The sequence below is a fragment of the Pezoporus occidentalis genome, unplaced genomic scaffold (assembly GCF_034315485.1).
Source record: "Pezoporus occidentalis ecotype Australia unplaced genomic scaffold, CSIRO_AGI_Poc_V1 ctg35, whole genome shotgun sequence".
NCBI lineage: Eukaryota > Metazoa > Chordata > Aves > Psittaciformes > Psittacidae > Pezoporus > Pezoporus occidentalis.
In genome coordinates this window covers 120,979-145,510 of record NW_026915483.1, presented here as the reverse complement: position 1 = coordinate 145,510, position 24,532 = coordinate 120,979, and the positions used below count along the sequence as shown (strand labels likewise).

Genomic DNA, 24,532 nt, shown 5'->3' with positions numbered 1-24,532 from the left:
TAAGCTACAGAAAGGCATTTAAAGATTGAGTGCTCCAGATAAACATGAAAAGGCCATTTCTGTACTCTTACTGTTAACTTACATTTTACTGTTTGGAATGATTGTATAGAAAAAAATGTCAATTTGATTTATTAAAACCAATTTCAAACAGCATCTGAGAAAAGGAGAATTGCTCAAGTATGCAATACTCCCTTATCTTCATTCAAAGTAGTGTGGTGTGGATTATTCACTAGATCTTGAAACTTTCTGGCTCCATAAAACAAATTTACCATCAACCGTATTAAAAAAGCCTCAATAAAAAATTACTAAGACCATAATAATGAAATAGCACTGCACTAATAAAATCCTTGCTGTCACAGAAGACAGTAAGTTTGTTATGGAATTCTAGTCTTTTTAGTTTTGTTAGAGAGAATTATCACTTTCAGGCAGATTGAGCTGCTTTGAGAGATAAAAAAGAAAGTCTCAGCCACCATAAATGAAGGCTGAGACTTCATTTGATGACATCTCATTTTTTTTATGAGGGATTTGATGAGGGAGATGCTAGGAGAAACAGTTGTTTTCTCACTGAGTTGCTGTGATTTTCCCAGTTTACTAAAGATAGCTAGTAAAGCTGCCAAACTCCAATATTCTAAACAGCAGCTTGTACTAGGAATCAGTGAAAAGTGGGGACCTGACACATGGATGGCTTACACCTACATGTTCCAGAAGAGACTTCAGTGTGTAGATGAAGACCATCTATAGGCATAAGCCCCAAGCTTTTTCAAGTAAATTCTTTTTATTTTAGATAATCATGCTGCTTAAAAACAATCTAGTAGATCGTTGTCTACTGTACAGAAAAAGGTCTATTTTGCAAGTATATAGAAATGTCACCTTGCTTTTAATAAAGACATGAAATACAAATATGTAAGTAATGTAATTTATTTTAGGTATGTGTTGGTCTAGTCTTTTCAAGAGCCTCAAAGACATTAGTGCTTTTAAGACATTCAAAACTTTTAAGAACCAACTTTCATTTGTATAAGCCAAATGACCTTCTCTTCTGATCAACAGCTACAAGTTTTTCAAAGGAGGATAGTAGAGCAGAATTGTCCTGTCTTTGATCACTCAAGATGCTTAGTCAGCAAACTGGAATTATGTTTTGGATGCTAAATCTACAGTGGTTTAAACTCTTTATTTTTTTTCCCCAAGACAACTATATAAAAATTTTCACCTTGCTGCATTCTTCAAAACAAAAAATATCTTCAAAATTTACTTTGCTAAAATATTTTTCCTATCTTAGCACTCTGTGATCTTCTGAACAATCTGGCACCCACCCTTTCAGCTTAATCTAGACACATTTTACCAGGTTTCAATGGCAGTGGCTTGAAGAAGACCAAGATGTGTAACATATACTCCTTTAGTATTCAGAAGGCCTTTTCGCCCATCATGAAATTAGGTTTGACATGTATCATGCTGTATTTGCAGTTTTCAAATACGCACTAATAGTTCAGACCACTGTAAAGAGCCCTCTATGGTTATACACAAGCACTTCATGAGAACCTGCTAATTCTTATGCACAAAGGACAGTGAATGAGTAGGGAGAAATGGCTTCATATTTATTATGGCCTACTGACCTAATAACAACCAGCTTCCCCAACTGCTTCACCTTTCTATTCTCATTTTAGAATGCCTTCTAATGCAGTTGTTGCTGTTTAATTTGCAGAGGTCATTAGAGATAAAATTTTGTAATGAATTCTGAAGCAAAAGAAAAGGTGTCAAACCACTTGGGGTTTGAGATTTTAAGCCAGTTTTGAACAAAGTATCAAAATATGAAAGAAAAAATCTAAAGTAACAGTTTTTGTCAAGTGTTCAGAGAATAGGAAGCAGTTAAGACACTTAAACTCCTGCCTCCTTCTACTGGTTCTGCCCCAGACATCCAAAAACTTCATACACATCACTTCCCATTGTGATTAAAAATAATGTCTTTACTCAGATGTAAAGCACTTCAGAAATATAAAGAAGCACTTTAAAAGTTTTAGTGTCTGCATAATATTTAGCCTGAGTATTCAGGTTGTTTAATCTAATGTCTGTAAAGAGCACTTGCTTCCAGAGATGTTTCCAAGACTCATACATGGTTGTGTTAGTGGAAAGTTAAATGCAAGTATTATGCAGGGGAAGACAGAAAAGTCTGTAAGGCTTTAAGATGGCATTTTATGCTATGAAGTTCAGCAATTTCTGCAACCTGTAGTCAGTGTGGCATTCTGTTGACAGACTTCAAGTGAAAGACAGGGGAAGTTTTGGACCAAATCAAATCCTATTATCTCTCTACCACAAACTGCACTTACTGGATTTTCTTTTTAACTCAGTGTTTCCGTATCAATTTTAATGAACGATTTAGAGTACTTTAGCAAAATATGCGAACTACTCTGTAATCACAACACTGCAACAAACAAGATAGATGCAAGAATTATCACCTAAACATCTAACTAGTTCTTCTACATAGTGAGACTTATGCTAAAGCTTCTAATACAGCCGAACATTTTAATGAATGTTTCAGTCTTACCTAAATAAGACTGACAAACTATAAACAACACTCATTTTATCCCTTGCTTTAAAACAATTTACCTTGGTAAAGGTACTGCACACCTGCTACAGAAGACATGCTGAACTGAGGTCTATAATATATCTAAAAGATACTATCATGAATAGCAGGGACTAACCTCTAAGGTAATCAGAACCTTAATCAGAGGTTAGCAGTGACTAACCTCTAAGGTAATCACTTATGAAAGCTCCACTATCCCCATGATATTTGTATCAATATTTACTCACACTTCTTGTTGACAGAACTTGTTTTGACCACAGTAGAGGTGGGGAGCCAGAGACCACAGAGGCTTGATTTTGCTTGGGGAATGTGGTTTTGTGCCACTGACTTGTCATAGGTGTATGTGCATTAGCACTTTATCAGAAGTTGGACTTGATGATCTTAAAGGTCTTTTCCAACCAAGTTTGTTCTATGATTCTAAGTGGCAGAGCTATGCTTTTGGCTAAGTCATCACCACTGAACAAAGCTTGTGACTTGTTGACTATGAGGCAAGATCAGTTGTTGGGAGTTTCCTGACTAGAACATCAATCCTGGGGTTTATGGGGTTACAACAGCTTTCATTCTCATAAACGCATGCAGTAAAATAACAAAAAACCCCTAACAGCAAGTATGGATTACTGTCATTGTCCCAGTATACAATGCTTTCAAAAATCCCAATGATTAAACAAAATGGAAATAACCCACAATATGAATGAAAATTTCTTTGGTTAATGATGGCTACACCTTTCAATAGAAAGTAACACTACTTTTTCATAGAATTAAGGATTATTTTTGCCACATTATGTACTTTCCAGGCATATACAAAGCAAGTTGACACTGCATGACAAAAAAAACCCACACCTTTTGGCAGATAGGTGTGAAAGGGAAATACACCATAAACTGATGTGGCCTTCTGTGGGGAAAAAAAAGTAATTTCACCACTGAACTTTAAAAACAAAACCAAATCCCCCTGATATTACATAGACACCATAATTAATATCCTAAACTCTTATCTGGGACAAGTAAAAGTTCTCACACATGTGATGTTTGAGTCTTTAGTGTTAAATTTAATAGGGATTTAAAGAATAAATTATTTTTAGTTCTTTCACTTTAATCAAGAGAGCATGAAATTTTTCTTTTTTTATTCATCCACTGCCCTGGCACTCTGCCTAATCCTGCAAATCTTTATCAATGCTTAAAATCAATTCTCTTGCAAGGTGTTTTATTTCCACAATCCTCCACAACACATACATTTATATTTTCTATTAACTGCTTCTGGGTGCTCTGAAATTTATGTCAGTCAGTCAGTCCTCCACACCACACACAACTTTAATATAAAATAACATAATATGAGCACCATACCACTGGTTATCTTCCACGTGGTTTTGGATGCATCTTTTAAAGATAATCTCCTATGACTGTTCTTGTCTGCTGATGGTCCCTGTGATGAGTCAAGCTGAAAATCTACTCTTCCACTCTCAGAGTTATCCTGAGTCTGAATTGCAGGGTCTGAAATACAACCCAAATACCTGTGAACATGCGTATTGTGTGCTTTTCTTACTTCTTACTTGAGGCACGAAGAAACAGCATACACAGATTTATCTTGGGATACAAACATCTTCCAAACGCGAATCTTGTAGGGCAGCAGGAATACGACAGTCACAAGGAAGTAAAAATTTAACACTAGGCATAGAAGAAAGGCAAACCACAGCAGTTACAAGAAAAGGCTTGCAGAAGTCTGCAAAATGATCAAGAGTTTCACTTGCCCTCCACTGGATGTTACAGTATCTCTTATTCTGGAGGTCCACAACCAAACACAATGCTCTGGACATAATCCCACAGCTCTTAAAAAAACCTTTAGTGTGACTCTGCTTGTCAGCAGTTCTGTTGTAATTTAAGCCTCCTTACCTCTCCAGATACCCTTGTACTAACTCCTCTGTTTGAAGATAGAGGTGGCCCAAGGATCTTTGATCCAAATGCAATATATGATACATCCTGGGTTTTACCTGTGCGTATATTGCGATGTCCTCAATTAATTGAGCTACCTAAGAAAAATAATAGTTCTATAAGAATTGCACTACTTAGAGAGAATGAATATTCATTTCTTCAAATCAACTGAGAGAAATAATTATGAATACAAAATATCTATAAAAGTTACGCTCCCTTATAGCACAATCCCTAGAAATATTCAGGAATAGCAAATGCACATTTTATAGACATGTTTCAACATACAAGCTTTCTCTAAAATGGGGTTATTTATAACAAAATTATCTGCATTATTTCTTTAGAACTAATTAAACCGTCATTTCTGACAGGAAGAAAAGCCAACTCTGATTAATACATAACAGAATAAATAAATAACAGGAAAACTTAAAAACAGGAAAACTTAAGCAAGACTGTCAAGATATCACTCACAGCTCAGATGAGAACTATTTACATGTTGCTTGCTTTATGAAATCACTGAATCTACTCTGTTATCAGGGCTGATCTCTAATATTGCAAACATACTCTATTCCTGTTAAAACCTTCTACACTTTTCACTTTTCCTTTACTGTTTAACACACAGGTGCATTTTGATAATTAGTTTCAAGCACAGAAAACTCCAACCACTCAGGACAACAAACATGAAGTAAACATGGAACACAAGTGAATGCTCCAAAAGAAGGAAGAACACGGAAAGGATTACACATTCCTTTTATCACGTGATGTGGAACTTCATCTAATATCTAGTTTCCTATTTTTTAATACTACCAAGATTGTCAGTGAATTCTCCTTTCCAGAGCTGATAAAAAGGGTAACCTCACATTAATTTATAATGTCTGAAGATTTTTTCTTGCTATAACTTCAGTGTTAAATTGCTATCTCACTTTAGAGATCTGACACCTCCACAAAGCAATGAGTAGAAACAAAACTTTTTGTTGATTCTGCTAAGAATTTCTCATACACTTATTTAATCTTCTTTCAAGATCAGCTTTATTTTCAGTGTCATAAGAAAGGTATCATACATTAGCCACCAAATAACATAATTTACTGTACTAATAAGCACAAAAGAAGCCACTTTCTCCCATTACCTTCTCCCCTTTTTCCTGATGTGACATTTGGTTGCAGCTAACAGCTGCTGTTTCACTAGGATTGGCTTAACATCAATTCATTTAATTTGCTGACTACCTTGGAATGTTGTTACCTCCACTTATAAAAGCTGATTTGCATGAAAATCTCTCTTTATGAACACATTAACTGACTGCAATTAATAATCTACATCTAGCCATAACAGAGTGTTGATGGCATAATGAAATAATATGTCATTAAAAGTTGATGATACTAAAAATAATTCAGGCTTTTGATTATCAAAGAAACAAAGTTTAGTAGATAAAAAGAACATTTCCCAATTAAAAATTACTTAAATATAACAAAGCTTCCATTTTCAAAAAGGCCAACTTCAGCAATTTGAAAAACATGTCTGGAAGAACATGCTATGTTCTTAAAATTGGATTAGAAATAAAGATTAAACTGAAGGCATTTCCTCTCATACAGGCCAAAGATGTTATTGTTGATTATTTTACTACATATACCTAAAAGCTATAGATCTTCCTAGTCTGGACAATAAAACCTGAGCTGTTTTTTAAATGGACATTCATTATTCTGTTTAGATCTATCATTCACACTATTGTACCCATTTAAGTTGTACAGTCCCTTCTATTTTGACAATTCAGACAAGAAGCATTGATTTTTGAACAGAGACACTGAGAAACTGAATTCCAGAGTTTCTTCTGCTATTTCAAAAGCAAATTTAGAATCAAAATTCACAAAGGAACTTTGGCTTTACTGCTTGTAGGACAATAATACTCTAAAAATATTATTTCCCCAGTAGTATTACAAAAATGGGACATGTTAAAAAAAGCTGAATGTAATTTATATAAGTAAACGTATAAGGGTCTTACTTTATGCAAAAATTTAAATCCCCTATTAATTTCAGCTGCTGTAATGCCTTTACTAATGAAGTACATAAAGACAGACATATGAAGTACATAAAGTTAATAACTTAAACCAGCATCAGCACAGTAGCTTAGTGGGGATGATAAAATCTTTATGATGCTGCTGTTTTTTTCCATATTGCGGTAAAAGCAGAAGAAATGGAGTTTAAAACATTTTCTTAAACTTTTCATATTATCCAGGGTGTTCTCAAAAAATACTTTTTCAAAGTTTATTTTTTCTTTAGAGTTTCATGAGATGCTACACCTTAAATACTATTGTTGTCTGTGACAGTCTTGTCTTTTATAGTGTTAAACTTCACCAGTAGTTACTGTTCCCTGTAATTTATGTTATTCCTTTGGTCAATACTTTGCACATGTATTTCCAGAGCATTTTAACAGAAATGGTGGAAATTATTATTTACTGAATTCAAACACTGAAGATGAGAACCCTCAAAACCAAGAAAATACTGAGCACAGTGGAATACAAATGTGTCTTCCTCACGTGCAGCACCACTTCTAACATTGCCTACACCGACTAAGATGTATTGGAAGTGGATTCCGAAATGAATTTGCTTGTTCAGAACCACTTCTAAGCTACTTCAGACTTACCTCCTTCTCTAAAGATGTTCTAGTGCCTTGTATGATCAATCTGTGACTCATAAAAGATGGTACATTAAAAACTTTAGTAAGACATTGCAATTATTCTATGGGCCAAATTAAAGGCTTAGCCTTGTGTTTTGTACAGAAGCCAACAGTAACGTAACAAAAGTACAGAAGAAAGAGGGTGCCTATAAAGAGAGAGTTCACCTGTGTATTTTTCTAAGCTCTAGCAGTGAGTTGTTTATGTACTTCTCAAGTTTAAGCTGAAAATATCAATTCAGTATTTTGAAAGGGGCAAAATTATTAGTTCTCCATGAAGCACATCAATGGTGCATACAAAATATTCTCATTTTAAAATCCATTATAACTCACTTTTTTAAGAAGTCCTTGCACATATTTGGGATATTTACTGTTGCAAATGGATCTACAGAATAACTTATCTACAAAAAAAAGTAATATCCTGGGAGTGAGGAAATGGTATTTTTGATATATTTAGAATTCTAATCAATGAAATGATGAAAAAGATAGGATTTTTTCAACAGTATTTTTTTCAAAATGGGATTTTTTGAACTTATTAGAAGCGTTCGGGCTGCCCACAGATCTCAAACTATAGGACAGATGTGTCTGTGCTCATGTTAGTACACCTATGCTAGGGTTGCCATAGTTTGTAAGGCACTGGAAACCCCACACTATTTGTACACATACAGTATAGATCATAGTCACAGTATTTTAATGTGGGGAGTGAAGGCACTAAGATTTGCATGAAAAAGTTTGAGAATGAGCTCTGAGGCCTTGGTGACTGACAAGCCCTGCAGTGATGAGTTGGGGCATTGAAGGCCAGCGAAGGTCAAAAAAAGCTACAGTCTCAGCTGACCATGTGGGGGTTGGGAGAGCATTGTGATTGGACTATTTACCTGGAGAGGGGCCAATAAGACTGAACACTGTATGTATGTGCAAGTTGGGAAAGTAACAAACAGGGGCATAAAAAGGGCTTGGTTGCAATAAAGGGGAATTCGAATCTCCTCATCAACTTGAGTCTGTCTCGTGAAACACCATATTTTAGTACAACAGAATACCTGTTTCTTGCAGTCTTACTGGATGTGTCCTGCATTTTATTTCCGACTTGTGAATTTTAGGGTCAGCAATTGTGTAACTTGCGGCACATCTTTATTTAGCCGGCAGGTTGGAGGAACAACATCTGTGGGCTCACATGGCGTAACTGGAGCACCACACATAGCTAGAATCAAACACATGAACTTCACTCAGATGACACAAGAGAATTAAATTCGACTTAAGTTATTTGTTAGGTTCCACATGTTTCAGTTCATACGGTTATAACTATTTAATAGATTACACCAATTTGAAAATTTTGTTGCAGTTTTCACTTTTAAGACAGATGTGTATCAGTAACAAAAGATAATGGTCCATGGTGAAACCCAAGGGGTTGGACCACTCTGTGGCCAGCCTGCCAATTACTTAAAGCAGAGGGCATGAAACTAGCCATCTTAGTGGGATCGCCCAAGCTTTATATGCAACAGCCCTTAATTCCCAGACCATGGAACACACTTTTAGAGCTATGTCCACCAGCATGGAAGGCATATCTTATACCCATCCTACTATCAGAACAAGGAAACCCCATTGAACAGGTGTTTGAAAAGTTAAGCCAATTAGGGGATCTACTAGGGCTGGGCTTGGACAAAGCGGCTCACAATAAGGGAAAAGTAGGAAAGGAGGAGACAGAAAAAACTGCTAGCCATCCTGTGTCCTGCTATGCAGATAATTAAAGAAGAACTGCTGATAGTGCACCTGAGTCTTGAGCAGGCCAGAGAGTGTTTTTGTGCATGGGTGCAAGGTTGGGCTGGGAAACAGCCTGAGGAGTGATTGTATATAGAACGGAATTTATAGTGACTGAAGACAGTCACTGTGACTTATGTGGTTTCTGTTTGGCTTCACAGCTCAGATCTAAACCCTCTGGTGTTCCAGCAGGCCGCCGTGTGGCTGTTCAGGCCTGGAGGCGAGCGTTTGGATCGGGGGGAGACTACTTTCATGGGTGCTAGCTGCGTGGTCTCAGGAACCTTATGTTTCTTTTAAAGACCTACTGACAATGCAGATTAATGGCCACAGGGCTGCTCATACACTTTTATTTTGGCTAGTATATGAGGGTGCTGGTGAGGACTGCAGGGCTGTGCTAGCCCCAGTCAGAGGAAAATTTACAGACACTGCTGAGTTTGTTGGGATGTGTCAGGATGTCAGAGCAGAGGTTCGTAGGGCTTCTGTATTGGCTGCTGCATTAATTATTCTGTTTTATTGGTCATATTAGGTCACATTCCAACCTGCCTAGCCCTTTAAGTGTGGGTAATGACATAGCTGACTCCCTGACTGTTAACACTTCAGAGTTTACTTCTGCAGCTGCTTCACATTCCTTTTTTTTTTTTCCATCAGAATGCTTCTGCTTTAAGGAGACAGTTTAACCTGTTTTCTTCTCAAGCAAAGCAGATTTTGTCAGGTCTTGCCCTGACTGTCAGTCAACAGCTCAATTCTCATTTGCCATGGGTGTAAATCCTCGTGGCTTAAAGACGACTGTGGTATTGTGATCCTTTGGGCCCACAGAAATGGAAAGGGCCAGTGGAACTGATAACCTGGGGGAGAGGTATGTTTGTGTCCTCCTACCTACAGGTCCGTGGTGGCCGCCTGCAAAGTTTGTCAAGCCATACCATGAGCTGGACAGACAAGTTGAAGAACCCAATGCCTCAGCTGCAGGAGCTGACCTTGAAGACCCTGAGCAGAATGAGACAGAGGAAGAGAAAAAGGGATGATTTGCAAAACATCACTTGGGCGCAACTGAAAAGTAATGACTTGAATATGTGTGCTTGCAACGTAGCTATGATTAGAGGCTTTGATTTTGTGTATAAATCACCTGTATTTACTAGCCAGTTGCTAATAAGAAACTACTCCTTGTACCATATGGATTTGTCACTTGTAAAAGAGATGTCAGAGTATGCAAATTTACTGCAGCTGCTAGAAAATGCTAAGGCAGAAGCCAGAAGGATTCTAACACGATGGTACTGTTAAGAGGGTGGGAGAACCCCACTGGTGGGAAATTTTCTTTGTCTGGTCCCCCACTGCCACCAGCATCTTCATCACACTGGTGCACCCTGTAGTAGTTACGCTGCTAACGTAAATCTGTGTATGTTTTGCCATAGTAGCGACTTGTTACTGGATGAGGCAGGTGGAACCCTGCATTGACAAGGTGCAAGGACTGAGGTTGGCCAAATACCTCCTACCATAATCAAGGACAAGACTGGGTTGCCTCTGCATTTGCCACCAAGAAGAACCTTTAGCTCCACTGCTGGCTACAACCCAGCACGCTGTCGTGGTTTTGAGATAAAAACAGTCCAGCAACAAATCACCACCGCTACTATCAGCTACAACAATGATAAGGGAAAATAACAAGGGAAGAGAATACGATACCACCGGCCAAGAGAAACGAGCTCCACCCGGAAACCCCTCTCCTTCCGGGTCACTCCCAGTTACCCCTCACCCCGGGCATGACGTGCTGTGGTATGGAATACCTCCCCGGCTAGCCCGGGTCAGGCGCCCCGTCTCTGCTTCCTCACAGCCTCCCCTCCTCCCTGGCAGAGCATGAGCCTCACAGAGTCCTTGGTCAGGGTAAACATCACTTAGCAACAACCGAGAACATCGGCTTCACCAACACTGTTCTCAAACTGGAAGTCAAAACACAGCACTGTACCAGTTAACACAAAGGAAAAACATGACTGCTACTGCGGAACCCAGGACATTATCCACCCCTTATTCCATACCATTCACGTCGTGCTCAGATCCCACATTTTTCAATACACCATCGCTCTCCCACATATATACATCCATATACATACAGACCAAGAGGAAAAATCATTTTCTTAGTGCATGGACTAATCCCTATAATGCTGCCGAGTCCATTCGGTCCATGATGTTCAAAGTTCATTCTCTGTTGGGATGATGGCTGGAGGGAAGTCAGGGCCAGTCGCTGGTGACCTGGAGACATCTAGTTGATGGGCTATAAAAGCATTACACAGCAGGCAACAGCATACAATTGAGTTCACTGGCTGTTTTCCCCTAAAATCAAATCCCCTTGAGGTATACATCGGACTTCCCCATCTTCCCGCATTACCCACCAAGTATATCCAGGTCCCTGAGCAAAAGCAATCCCACGAGTGGGTTTGCCTTTACCTGAAGCAGGAATAACCCAGACTGTCTTTCCCAGCAAATTCTTCATATGCACCACGGGAACTTTGTCCCCCTCTACAATATGTAACAGTTCTGACTGGGCTGGGCCAGCCCTGTTGGCAGATCCTCTGGTGTTGACCAACCAGGTGGCCTTTGGTAAGTGTGTATCCCAATGCTTGAAAGTTCCCCCGCCCATCGCTCTCAGTGTAGTTTTTAACAGTCCATTGTACCGTTCGATTTTCCCAGAGGCTGGTGCATGGTAGGGGATGTGATATACCCACTCAATGCCATGCTCTTTGGCCCAAATATCTATAAGGTTATTCCGGAAATGAGTCCCATTGTCTGACTCAATTCTCTCTGGGGTGCCGTGTCGCCACAAAATTTGTTTCTCAAGGCCCAGGATGGTGTTCCGGGCAGTGGCATGGGGCACGGCGTATGTTTCCAGCCACCCGGTGGTTGCTTCCACCATGGTAAGCACATGGCGCTTGCCTTGGCGGGTTGGTGGCAGTGTGATATAGTCAATCTGCCAGGCCTCCCCATATTTATACTTCAACCATCGTCCTCCATACCAAAGAGGCTTTAACCGCTTGGCTTGTTTAATTGCAGCACATGTTTCACACTCATGAATAACCTGGGCAATAGTGTCCATTGTTAAGTCCACCCCTCGGTCACGGGCCCATCTATATGTTGCATCTCTGCCCTGATGGCCTGAAGTGTCATGGGCCCACCGGGCCAAAAATAATTCACCTTTACGTTGCCAATCTAAGTCCATCTGAGCCACTTCAATCTTAGCCGCTTTATCCACTTGTTGGTTGTTCTGGTGTTCCTCAGTGGCCCGACTCTTGGGTACATGGGCATCTACATGACGTACCTTCACCACCAGGTTCTGCACCCTGGCAGCAATATCTTTCCACAGTGCAGCAGCCCAGATGGGTTTACCTCTGCGTTGCCAGTTGCTCTGCTTCCACTGCTTCAACCACCCCCACAGGGCATTTGCCACCATCCATGAGTCAGTATAGAGATAAAGTACTGGCCACTTTTCTCGTTCAGCAATGTCCAGGGCCAGCTGGATGGCTTTCACCTCGGCAAACTGACTCGATTCACCCTCTCCGTCAGCAGTTTCTGCAACTTGTCGTCCAGGACTCCATACAGCTGCCTTCCATCTCCGATGTTTTCCCACAATACGGCAAGAGCCATCAGTAAACAAGGCATACTGCTTTTCACTTTCTGACAGTTTATTATATGGTGGGGCCTCTTCAGCGCGCATCACCTCCTCCTCTGGTGACATTCCGAAATCTTTGCCCTCTGGCCAGTCCATGATGACTTCTAGAATGCCTGGACGACTGGGATTTCCTATTCGAGTTCGTTGTGTAATTAGTGCAGCCCATTTACTCCATGTAGCATCGGTTGCATGATGTGTAGAGGAGACCCTGCCTTTGAACATCCAGCCCAGCACGGGCAGCCGGGGTGCCAGAAGGAGCTGTGCTTCAGTGCCAATCACTTCCGAAGCAGCTCGAACCCCTTCATAGGCTGCCAGTATTTCTTTCTCAGTTGGGGTATAGCTGGCCTCAGATCCTTTATATCCCCGACTCCAAAAGCCGAGGGGTCGACCTCGAGTCTCCCCTGGAGCTTTCTGCCAGAAGCTGGGGAGAACGGTAGGACCGTTCTCCCCAGCTGCAGTGTACAGTACATTTTTTACATCTGGTCCGGTCCGGACTGGTCCAAGGGCTACTGCATGAACTATCTCGCGTTTAATTTGCTCAAAGGCTTGTTGCTGCTCAGGGCCCCATTTAAAATCATTCTTCTTCCGGGTCACATGATAGAGAGGGCTTACAATCGAACTGTAATTTGGGATGTGCATTCTCCAGAACCCCACTGCACCCAAGAAAGCTTGCGTTTCTTTCTTATTAGTTGGCGGAGACATTGCTGTTATCTTGTTGATCACATCTGTGGGGATCTGTCTACGTCCATCTTGCCATTTTATTCCCAAAAATTGAATCTCCTGTGCAGGTCCCTTGACCTTACTCCGTTTTATGGCAAAACCGGCTTTCAGCAGGATTTGGATTATTTTCCTCCCTTTCTCAAAGACTTCTTCCGCTGTATCGCCCCACACAATAATGTCATCAATGTATTGCAGGTGTTCTGGAGCTTGCCCCTGTTCCAGTGCAGTCTGGATCAGTCCATGGCAGATGGTAGGGCTGTGTTTCCACCCCTGGGGCAGTCGGTTCCAAGTGAACTGGACACCCCTCCAAGTAAAAGCAAACTGTGGCCTGCACTCTGCTGCCAAAGGGATTGAGAAAAATGCATTGGCAATATCAATCGTGGCATACCACTTGGCTGCCTTTGACTCTAGTTCATACTGAAGTTCTAGCATGTCCGGTACGGCAGCACTCAATGGTGGTGTGACTTCATTCAGGCCACGATAGTCTACTGTTAGTCTCCATTCTCCATTAGACTTTCGCACTGGCCATATGGGGCTATTGAAGGGTGAGCGGGTCCTGCTGATCACCCCCTGACTCTCCAGTCTACGGATCAGCTGATGGATGGGAATCAGGGAGTCTCGGTTGGTGCGATATTGCCGCCGGTGCACTGTTGTGGTCGCAATTGGCACTTGTTGTTCTTCAACTTTCAGCAACCCCACAGCAGAGGGATCTTCTGAGAGACCAGGCAAGGTGGACAGCTGCTCAATTTCCTCAGTCTCCAAAGCAGCAATACCAAAAGCCCACCGGTACCCTTTTGGGTCTTTGAAGTACCCTCTCTTGAGGTAGTCTATGCCGAGAATGCATGGAGCCTCTGGACCAGTCACAATAGGGTGCTTTTGCCATTCCCTCCCAGTCAGGCTGATTTCAGCCTCCAGCACAGTCAACTCTTGGGATCCTCCTGTTACTCCAGAAATATAGATGGGTTCCACCCCTTGACAGCTTGATGGCATCAGGGTACACTGTGCACCGGTATCTACTAGAGCCTTATACTTCTGTGGGACTGATGTGCCAGGCCATCTGATCCACACAGTCCAGTAAATCCGATTGTCCCCTACCTCCACCTGGCTGGAGGCAGGGCCCCTCTAATGGTCGTCACAGCATTGGACACTTAAGTCGTGTTGAAAGGGATTATTCTTCTTTATCACAGGAGCTGGAGTAAAATCAGCTCTTCCACTCCATCTGGGAAACTGATCACCAGAGACTGAAGCCGTAGCTCTCATGGGACGATCAGTCTTGGCCCTTGCTCCCCTCTTCAGTTCACTCACTCGTTCCTCCAAAGCTGAAGTAGGTTTTCCATCCCACTTTGTCATGTCTTCTCCGTGATCCAGCAGGTAAAACCATAGGGTACCCCGTGGCGTATACCTCCTGTATCTCCTCTCTTGAACAATAGGACGCCTTTTGTTAATAGCTGAGACGTGTGTTGGTACACGTGAGGAGCCGGATAAATCAGATAGATTGTCCTTCAATTGTTCGATGTCCTGGGACAGTTTTTTCACAGCTGAGATGATGGAAGGGGTGAGATTGTCTTCGAACTCTCGGAGTTTATGAACCATTTCATCCACTGTTAGTGGTACTATGTCATTCCAGGTTACTGTTGCCAATGAATGGGCATATGATGACGGTGCATTCCGTGTAAGTTTTCGCCACATGGGTCGTGTACATTCAACTTCATCTGGATCTATAGGTGTATCCCCGTTATTCGGCTTGATGTGATAGATCATCTCTACGATGGCCGATTCCCTCAGAGACTGGATGCCTTTGTCTATAGTATTCCACTTGGCCGAACGACTCGTAACATCATCCTTGTACGGAAACCTTTCTTTCACAGCTGCCAAGAGCCTCCTCCAAAGGCTGAGGGACTTTTTCTCTCTTGCAATTGCTTTGTCAATTCCCCCTTCTCTAGCAAGTGATCCCAGCTGCTTGGCTTCTGTACCTTCTAGTTCGTGACCATCAGCCCCATTGTCCCAGCATCGGAGTAACCAGGTGATGATGTGCTCCCCTGGTTGACGGGTAAAATCTTTTCGCATATTCCGCAGCTCGGTTGAGGTCCGAGGTCGAGAAGTTACCTCTTCTTCTTCTTCTTCGTCATGTGATGATGACTCCTGATCAGATTCTGGACCGGGTGGTGAATTCATTGGTTCTTCATCTCGCTTCACCCTTTTTGCCTCCTTTTTGCTTGTTCTCTTGCGTACAGGGGCAACTGATATTGGTACGAATTGGTCCTCTGGTTTGGCTGCAGTGATTATCACTGTGGTTTGAGTAGCAACTGTACTTGTTACTGGGGGTGGTGTAGCTACTGTGCTTGGAGCTGGGGTAACCGCGCTGTCTGTTGCAGTTGAAGTTTGAGCAGCTGCTGTACTTGCCACTGGGACAGCTGTGCTGTTCATTGCAGCCAAAGTTTGAGTAGCGACTGTTGCTTTGCCCTCAGATCCGCCGACATTCTTTTCCTTTTGAAGGTGCTGGATAGTGTTGAACAAGGCCCTGTAAGCATAGGCCAAGCCCCAGCACGTTGCCATGATTTGTCCATCTCTGGTATGGCCAGAATGACCACACACCTCATTTAAGTGTTTTACTAATTCTTCTGGATTTTGCAGTTGTTCAGTAGTGAAATTCCAAAGTACTGGAGGGGCCCACTGACCTAGATACTTGCCCATACTATCCCACACACCCTGCCACTCATGGTTGTCCAGCCTCAGGGAAAATCTCTCGGTCCTCCTACATCGTCGTTTGACCCCAGACAAGACCCAAACCTGAATCTGTTTAACTCTTGAAATCAGTAGTGGGTAAAACACACTCTGTATGCGTGTTAGCATGGTGATTCCCATCACCATCAGCAAACAAGTCTCAACAGCATTAAAAGGCCATTCAAAAAATTCAAAACTCTCAAATGTAAATGGTCTGGGGGGACGACTAGGAGGGTAAAAGGATGTCTCCTTCCCAGGTTGAGCACCTGAGAAGGAGAAAAAAGATGTGTAATTGCTAAGCACCTCCATCATATACCTCCCAAAGTATAAAGGTGGTGACCACACTGGGAACATAAGCCAGATCAATTTCATGATCAATGATTCTATTGTATTACAAGTCATTACCATAAAGTACAATGGGATAAAAACCTTAGCCCAAGCCCCGTACTTGAAAAACACTAATACAGCAAGTACCGGATGGACGTAAGATATCATATACTGAAACTGTGAGATCAAGAGGAACAACCTTGAGAGCCAATAAATCAGCATTGTGTCGAGTGACTATCAATCCAGTCAGATCTGTTCTTATCTCAACCCTTCGTGCCCCACGTTGGGCGCCAAAAAGAACTGTCGTGGTTTAAACCCAGTCAGGTAGCTTGTTCACTCACTCCCAGTGAGTGGTGCCGAGCTGACAACAATCGAGGTCCGTGTCCGTCTCCCCCCCTGCCTCCCCGCACCGGGGCTCTCCCCTTCCCCGCTCCCGGAGGAACGGGGAGGAGGATCGAGAGAGTGCAACTCCTACGGGTTGAGATAAAAACAGTCCAGCAACAAATCACCACCGCTACTATCAGCTACAACAATGATAAGGGAAAATAACAAGGGAAGAGAATACGATACCACCGGCCAAGAGAAACGAGCTCCACCCGGAAACCCCTCTCCTTCCGGGTCACTCCCAGTTACCCCTCACCCCGGGCATGACGTGCTGTGGTATGGAATACCTCCCCGGCTAGCCCGGGTCAGGCGCCCCGTCTCTGCTTCCTCACAGCCTCCCCTCCTCCCTGGCAGAGCATGAGCCTCACAGAGTCCTTGGTCAGGGTAAACATCACTTAGCAACAACCGAGAACATCGGCTTCACCAACACTGTTCTCAAACTGGAAGTCAAAACACAGCACTGTACCAGTTAACACAAAGGAAAAACATGACTGCTACTGCGGAACCCAGGACACACGCGTTGAGCAGTGGGGATACATGCCACACCAGAACTTGATGTGAGGGATGGCCTCCTCTAAGAGGGCCATCCAGGAGGGATGGGCAGGCCAACTAGCCAGTGGTTGGCACAAGAGATGATCTAGTCTAAATCCCCTGCTCAAGCAGGGTCATCTAAAGCAGGTTTCATCATTAGCATAATTAACTATTATAAGTAATAATAATATAATAAATAACTATCATATTTGAATCTTCTGTTCTCAAAAGCTAATGTCAAGAAGCTGCTCTTGGGTGATTTAAGATTCCTTAAGCAGAAAAAGGGATAAAGAAAGCCAAGGACTGTGTCTTTGGAAGTAACAACATCTATCTCCAGGTTCCCAAGACTCCCAGTGTATCTGGCCAATGCATTGGTGAAATCTTGTTTTGGAGCCTGGACATCACTGTTTTGCTTTGCTTTTCCTCCATATCATATGGAGATTTGCGAAGAACCAAAGCCAAAGTGCTCACTGCCTTGATTGTGCAAAACAAAATACAGCAGCGACTGATCTTTGATTTTAGTATGTAAGCATGGGTGTGAAGACTTTGATGGGTTATGTTGCAAGAATTTAAGTGACTACTCCAGTTCAATACATGCACAAATACAAAAGTTAAAGACCCTCACTAGCCACCTAGCAGAAAACACCAGGTGGAACCCCTTTCAGGGATGGACACGGGGATGGGACTGGCTGTGAAAAGCTGTTATATTATTAGTGGTAATAGGTATTGGGGTTTTATGTATTTTAACGTTGTGGTATGTATGTAACCTGCTTTGCATTAATATATATATATATATATTTGCTTTGCACTAATAACTGAAAGGAGGTGTTTGGTGTCCAGCTTTGTACATGGGAAGTGGGGGTTTCTAAATGACAGTGTGGGTCTTCTCCCAAGTAAGAAGTGTCAGAACAAGAGGAAATGGCTTCAAGTTGTGCCAAGGGAGGTTTAGACAGCATATCAGGAAAAAAATGGTCACTGAAAGGTTTGTCAAGCATTGAAACAGGCTGTCCAGGGAAGTGGTGGTGTCACTATCCCTGCAGGTATTTAAAAGACATGTATCTGTGGCACTGAGGGACACAGTTTAGTGGTGGACTTGGCAGTGCTGGGTTAACAGCTGGACTTGACCTGAAAAGTCTTTTCCAACAATTCTATGACTTGCCTAGATAAGAAAATAAGCATACAGAAAACACTAATGCTCACCAGCTGTGCAATAATCATAGAATTGATAATCCAATAATTAAAACTGCAACATTTTATCATGCACACAGCTCATTAAAGCTGCCTGCTCATTAAGTACATTATGCAATTCTGGAACTCATTTAGAACATTTGCGCACATTTCAAAAACTGTTTAGAATGGAAGAGAGAAAACTATGCACCAACAGAATTAAATTAAATGAAAGCCAGTGAGGTCTCTAACTGCAGTTTCTGCTGAGAATTTACCAGATTCTCTTTGCAGCCATTTTTTAAAGTAATTTCTCTTTTCCAACCTCACCAACAAAGAGGAGAAATCACAATGATCACATACTCTCCTTTATTTAGGTGTTCCAAGTGGAAGATACTTTTTGTTATACTTACAATACTGCTAACTATCTATCCTTCAGAAGCCAGAAGCCTTTTTTCAGGTGTGTGCTTTCAAAGCCACAAAATGAAAATTTGAGTGAAATTGAAGTTGAGCCATACCTGGAGCTCCTCTAAAAACAAGAAAGTGCCAGCTGTGCTTTTTCATTTCCTCCTCTATTACTGCAACTGTCAGCGCCGAATGAAACTCTCCCCTGGAAAACAGAAATCCAGGATTATGCTGCTAGTCTGGAGACTGGTCAAACTTTCACCAATATCCTGCTCTATTACAAATATAATATCTCATTTTTCAGGTCACCACCAATATTATGGTTCCAATGAACAAAAGGACATGTTAGGATAAATGGACTAAAAATCTCAGAGAGGCATTTATGATAGTTCCATAGTTCTGTTTCTTGTAATACTGTTTTGTTACAGTTTTGCCTTGGATTATTTAAGGAAGCAATCTTTCATCAGCTGCTTATGTCCAAAACTAAGAAAGCAAACAGCAAATGCTGCTAAGTTTGTCTTTTTACTTTCAGACACTCTTCTCTTGGCCAAAACCGGATTTCTATCAGCTTAATGTACCCTCATTAAAACAAGCTCCCTACTTGATATATCTTGCCAGAATTTCTTTAACAAAATACTTCTAAGGAAGTCAATGTTTAAAACAGAGGAGTACACATACATTTAACCAGTTGCCTAAAGCCCAACACTAGCAGATTCACTATGCTGTGCTATCACTTCAGTTTTCATGAAATCATGTAATCTTTCAAACTGCCAATCTGATGACTAAGAAGCTTTTGATTTTAATACGAACAGTTATGATTAAGACTATATAGTAATTGTAACATACCATCTTTCTCAGCTGTATCTTGAGGCTTGGATTTTAAAGTGAAGATCTTTCTCAGTTTACAGGTAGCTGAAATACTAATTCCATCCAAAGACTGGAAGGCAGCTCCTCTGAATATTTCACTGGTGAATCCTACCAAGTCAATACACATATTGCACCACTAGAAAAGAGAAACAATACTCTTTAATAAAACCCAAACACTAATCATTGCAGAAGAGTTTTAGTGTAGAATTCTCTATAAACAACATCTCTGTTAAGTATTAGATTTTCACAAGTTGCAATTAACAGTGCACATTTTGATAATAGAAAATATATTGCTATATTTGCACGTACAGCTATTACTTATACAAATCAGTATATACAACCTAGTGACTGCCAGCCCAACTAGCACATCTACAATATGTTTTGCAGCTAACTTGTAAGAAAGTATATTTATTAAAGGTTTTTTGCGGAAAAGAATTCGTTATTCAGTATTATTTCATAAGTTAAAGTTACTACAGCTTAAGTACTCCAGAGGCTAGAGTTTGAGAGTCTCTGAAGATTTGTTTCTGAGATTCATAAAACAAAAAAGACCTCTCCAAAGCTTGCACCCCTTCCACACTGAAAAATATCAGGAAAATGTATATTATGTATACCAGTGTATCATAATATCTTAAAACTACTTCTTGTGTTTACAGCAAGTTAAACTACCAATCTAATCACTGAAAGCAGCATACCTCTTTTAAGTAAAAGCAACAATAAAAAGGCAGATAACCATGTAAAAGAGACAGATATGTATTCAGATATACTAAGAAATACAGTCCTAGTCTTCCAGGTTGGTCAAGCATTAAGGTTATTAAAATATTTTGTCATTAGAACTGATAAGAGCATTTAGATGGATCTTTGATTAATGTTTTATTATCTAAATTAAAACACAAACCTGAAGTTCATATTCTGATTAACTTTAATGTGATGTACTTTAATGCATACTTTAATCCTGAAACATCTGTGCTAGTCTGGTACCAAAGCCAACTAAATGAAATTATATGGAAGAAAAAAATATTATTTGTAGTGGATCTTGAACTTCAGGGGTATGATCTGATGTATATTAATTTATAAAAAAAAAAAACAAAACAAAAAAAACAGCAACCAAATTATCACAGCTGCCTCCACCAAAACTACTCTAAAAGAAGTCATAACTTCAGGTTTTTTGTAAGATATTCTTTCTCATGTTTAGCCTTAAATCCAGATCTGCTTAGTATACTAGATGCTATCTAGTTCTCTTGGTGCATACTTATATTGTAAAATAGTGAAGCTATTCTCATCTCCACGTGATTTTCTAAAGCAGCATTTGAGACTTGAGTCTTTACAAGGTTATGTGGTAACCATCCGGTTTTATATTCTGACAGCTACTATGTTGTGACTGGGTGTGGAAGAGTAGAACAGGGAGATGATGATGGCTGTGAGGTTGTTTTTATTAGTTTGTCATACACGCTTTATATGTGCCAAAATCTGGAAGAACCTGAAGCACAGGAAAGTAGCCATCAGCTATAGTTTACCTGCAGCTCCACTGAGCATAATAAAAGCTCACTACTACATGATAAGGTACACATGAAAAGGAGCACTATAATGAAGAAGTATCAAGGACACAGAGAAATTACAGAGGCTGAATAGATGGCAGAAGTAAGGAATAAACACATCACAAATAATACTGATCTTGGAAAATGGGAATGAACTCCTAATGTCAGAAGAAGGGTAGAAAAGTAGCAGTATTAAGCAGTTCTGATACTACCCAGCAGAAAGGACATACACATCTGCCTTGAATGAGCAGGAACTGAATTATAAACCAAACTAATTTCAACGGGTCTATAAACTTCCATAAAATGTTTCTGGTGAAAAACCTGTGCTCGACCACAGTTCAAGAAATATTTCCAAAGTACTTACTATTCTGCGTTTCATTGTAAACAGTGGAATTTTTGCATGCAAAAGGGGTCACAGACAACTCCTTGTGGACTGTTGATAAATACAATCTTCTTTTAATATTTCCTAAATCAGTTATCCTATAAAAGAAAAAGCAAGAAAGAATGGAACAGATGTTTGTCAATTCAGTAATCCAGTATCTTTGGCTAAGATATCTTTTTATCATAAACACATCTATTCATACACAGAACCTTTGTGTCAGTGATGGCAAATACAGAATTTGAGAATTACTGCTTTTACAAGATGAGTAGTAAGATTTCTTTCTCCAATTCAAAATTGGCAGCTAAACTCCTGCATGTAGAAAATCAACATTTCAACAGTCTACACTCTTTGCTAGCTTTCCAGAGCCCTTCAGACTATGAAAGAATTCAATTTGTATGAATCGAGAACCCAGTAGCCTTTAATAATCGCTTTTGTTTCTGCCCCTTAAGCTTGCGTTATCTTGGGACACACCAGCACACACTAAGTAGAAAAACATTATCTGCTTTCTTTTCCTAAAAATGTCTCTGTCATTTCAAATAGACTCTTTTCAGCTAAAAGACAGAGACACAAGACATTGTCTGTATTACTTTCTGAGCACGTCTCTTCAAATGTGAAGTATATTACTGAAGTTTATTACTCGCTATTCTGGTCATCCAACAATGACACCAAGGACATTTCAGCTACAGGTTGGGCAGAGAAGAGATTCAGAGCAGCCCTGCGGAGAAGGACTTGAGGAGTGTTGGTGCATGAGAAAATGAACAGGAGCCGGTTTCAGTGTGCGCTTGCAGCCCACACACCTGGGCTGCACACACGTGACCAGCAGGTCGAGAGGTGATCCTGCCCTTCTAAGACCTCACTTGGAGTATTGTGTGCAGTTCCTTCCTCAACATAAAAAGGACATGGAACTGTTGGAACAAGTCCAGGGGAGGGCCATTTGGAGCACCTATATGAAGATAGGCTGAGAAAGTGTCAGTTCATCCTGGAGAAGAGAAGGCTGCATGGAGACCTCATAGCAGCCTTCCAGGATCTGAAGGGGGCCTTACTTTTCTTGGGACACACAAGGGGTAGTGGGTTAAAACTTAAACAGGGGAAGTTTAGATTAAAATGAAGAAGTGTTTTACTGTAAGGGTGGGGAGGCACTGGGATGGGTTGCCCAGGGAAGCTGTGAATGCTCCATCCCTGGCAGTGTTCAAGGCCAGGTTGGACAGAATCTTGGCTGACATGGTTTAGTGTGAGGTGCCCCTGCCCATGGCAGGGAGGTTGGAACTAGATGATCTTAAGGTCCTTTCCAACCCTAACTGTTCTACGATTCTATGACATTTCTAACAGATACAGACCACAGCCATGCTCACAAAGATTAGGTTTCTTTAAATCAATAAAGAGGCTTATTTTTATGTCCTGTTTCATTCAAGTCTTGTGAGCACCTGTACTGATTTCAGCTGGCATAGAAGGAAATTTCTTCAAAGTAACTTACACAGACCTGTGTTTCAGATTTGTGTTGAAAATGTACTGGTGGCACATAGGTGTTTTTCTTATTGCTGATCTTACACAGCATCAAGGCCTTCTCTGCTTCTTATACTGCCCTGCCAGCAAGGAGGCTGGGGGTACAAGAAGTGGAACGGACAGTGAGAGCACTGCTATGCGTGGCTTAGCTGCCTACTGGGGTTAAACCACAACAGCAGCACAACCTTGATATCCCCCAGCAGTTCTACTTTATTATACCAGAGAACAGACATTACTTTAGAGACTGCAATCTGTATGGGGAAGTAATGATTAATTTACCTATTATTTTTGAACAAGACTATTTCTAACAGATGGGTACTCCTCTCTAATTACCAGCCCCTTTGAGAAGATGACACATTATTACAATAAACTTTCTGTCACTAGTTAGTGTTTTTAGACATAATCATTATATTTAAATGCTGGGGTTTACTTTGAAATTGTGAGAAAGCCCTGTAGATTTTTTTATCACTGAAAACACTTTTTCAACTATTTGTAGCTTAGCTAATGAAATGTTGCCACCCAAAATCTGCAAACACCCTAAAATCTTCTTAGGTTTCCTTAGGTCAGTTTAGGAGGGCATTAACTCCAGAGCAAGTTACATACTTGAGCTATTCTGCCAATCTGAGAGTTCAGCCAAGAGCAGTACAAAATACACTGCAAGTATGTAAAGATCAAAAAGTTCTACCAGCACACGTAATAAAGATACAGCAGCACCTCCTTGTTTCCCCACAGTCATTAAGATCATTATGCATATCAAACAAAGCCCATAAGCCTTACAGAACTTCTTGATTCTTTCCTCTCCCCTGGAGACCATCCGATGTTTAACCTATTAATCTTCATAACATGGGTGGGCAAATAAAAACACGGTGGAGGAGTCTACTAGCTGCTTCACCTTGCAAGACTAGCAGTTAGTCTAGTCACATGCACTTCGAAGGCAAAAATTTCACTGGCGTGCCAGGGGAAGAACATTACATCCTCACCACTGCTGTCATTTGACATAGCAGATTTCTGAGTCATCTGCACATATTTATGGATGTATGAATAACAACATCAAGCCCTTGAAAAGTTATTTCATCAGAAGACCTCAAAGTGTCTTACATCCTACTTTTCAAGACTTAGTTCCATTCATCACTTTGCTTCTCATATGCCCTTTGATGGAAAATCTACGGATGGAGTTATCAGAAATCTCCACTCTGTCTAAACCTTCATAGGAGATTAAGGTAATAAAGAACCCTAAAGAACTGAAGTAGTGGTTGCTTGAAATCCCTAAGTCTCCTTGCTATGTGTAGAGCTAAGCAACTGTCCTTAGGAACCACACAGTTGCAATAACCTGAGTGCTGAAGCACAAATACTATTCCTGCTGAATCTCAAGCTCTGTAATTCTCAATGTAGAATGTTGCTTTAGATGAT

The 24,532-nt window shown here is 40.9% G+C and overlaps 1 protein-coding gene across 1 annotated transcript in view; it reads right to left on the bottom strand.

Moving 5' to 3' along the window:
- CFAP20DC (CFAP20 domain containing) overlaps positions 1–24,532 on the bottom strand; it is an 80,405-nt gene that overhangs the window by 35,295 nt on the left and 20,578 nt on the right. Inside the window, 8 exon segments of the mRNA XM_062630189.1 lie at positions 3,920–4,117; positions 4,290–4,401; positions 4,466–4,602; positions 8,208–8,267; positions 8,270–8,368; positions 19,682–19,838; positions 21,602–21,643; positions 21,645–21,717. Coding sequence (XP_062486173.1) covers positions 3,920–4,117; positions 4,290–4,401; positions 4,466–4,602; positions 8,208–8,267; positions 8,270–8,368; positions 19,682–19,838; positions 21,602–21,643; positions 21,645–21,717 — 878 coding nt within the window.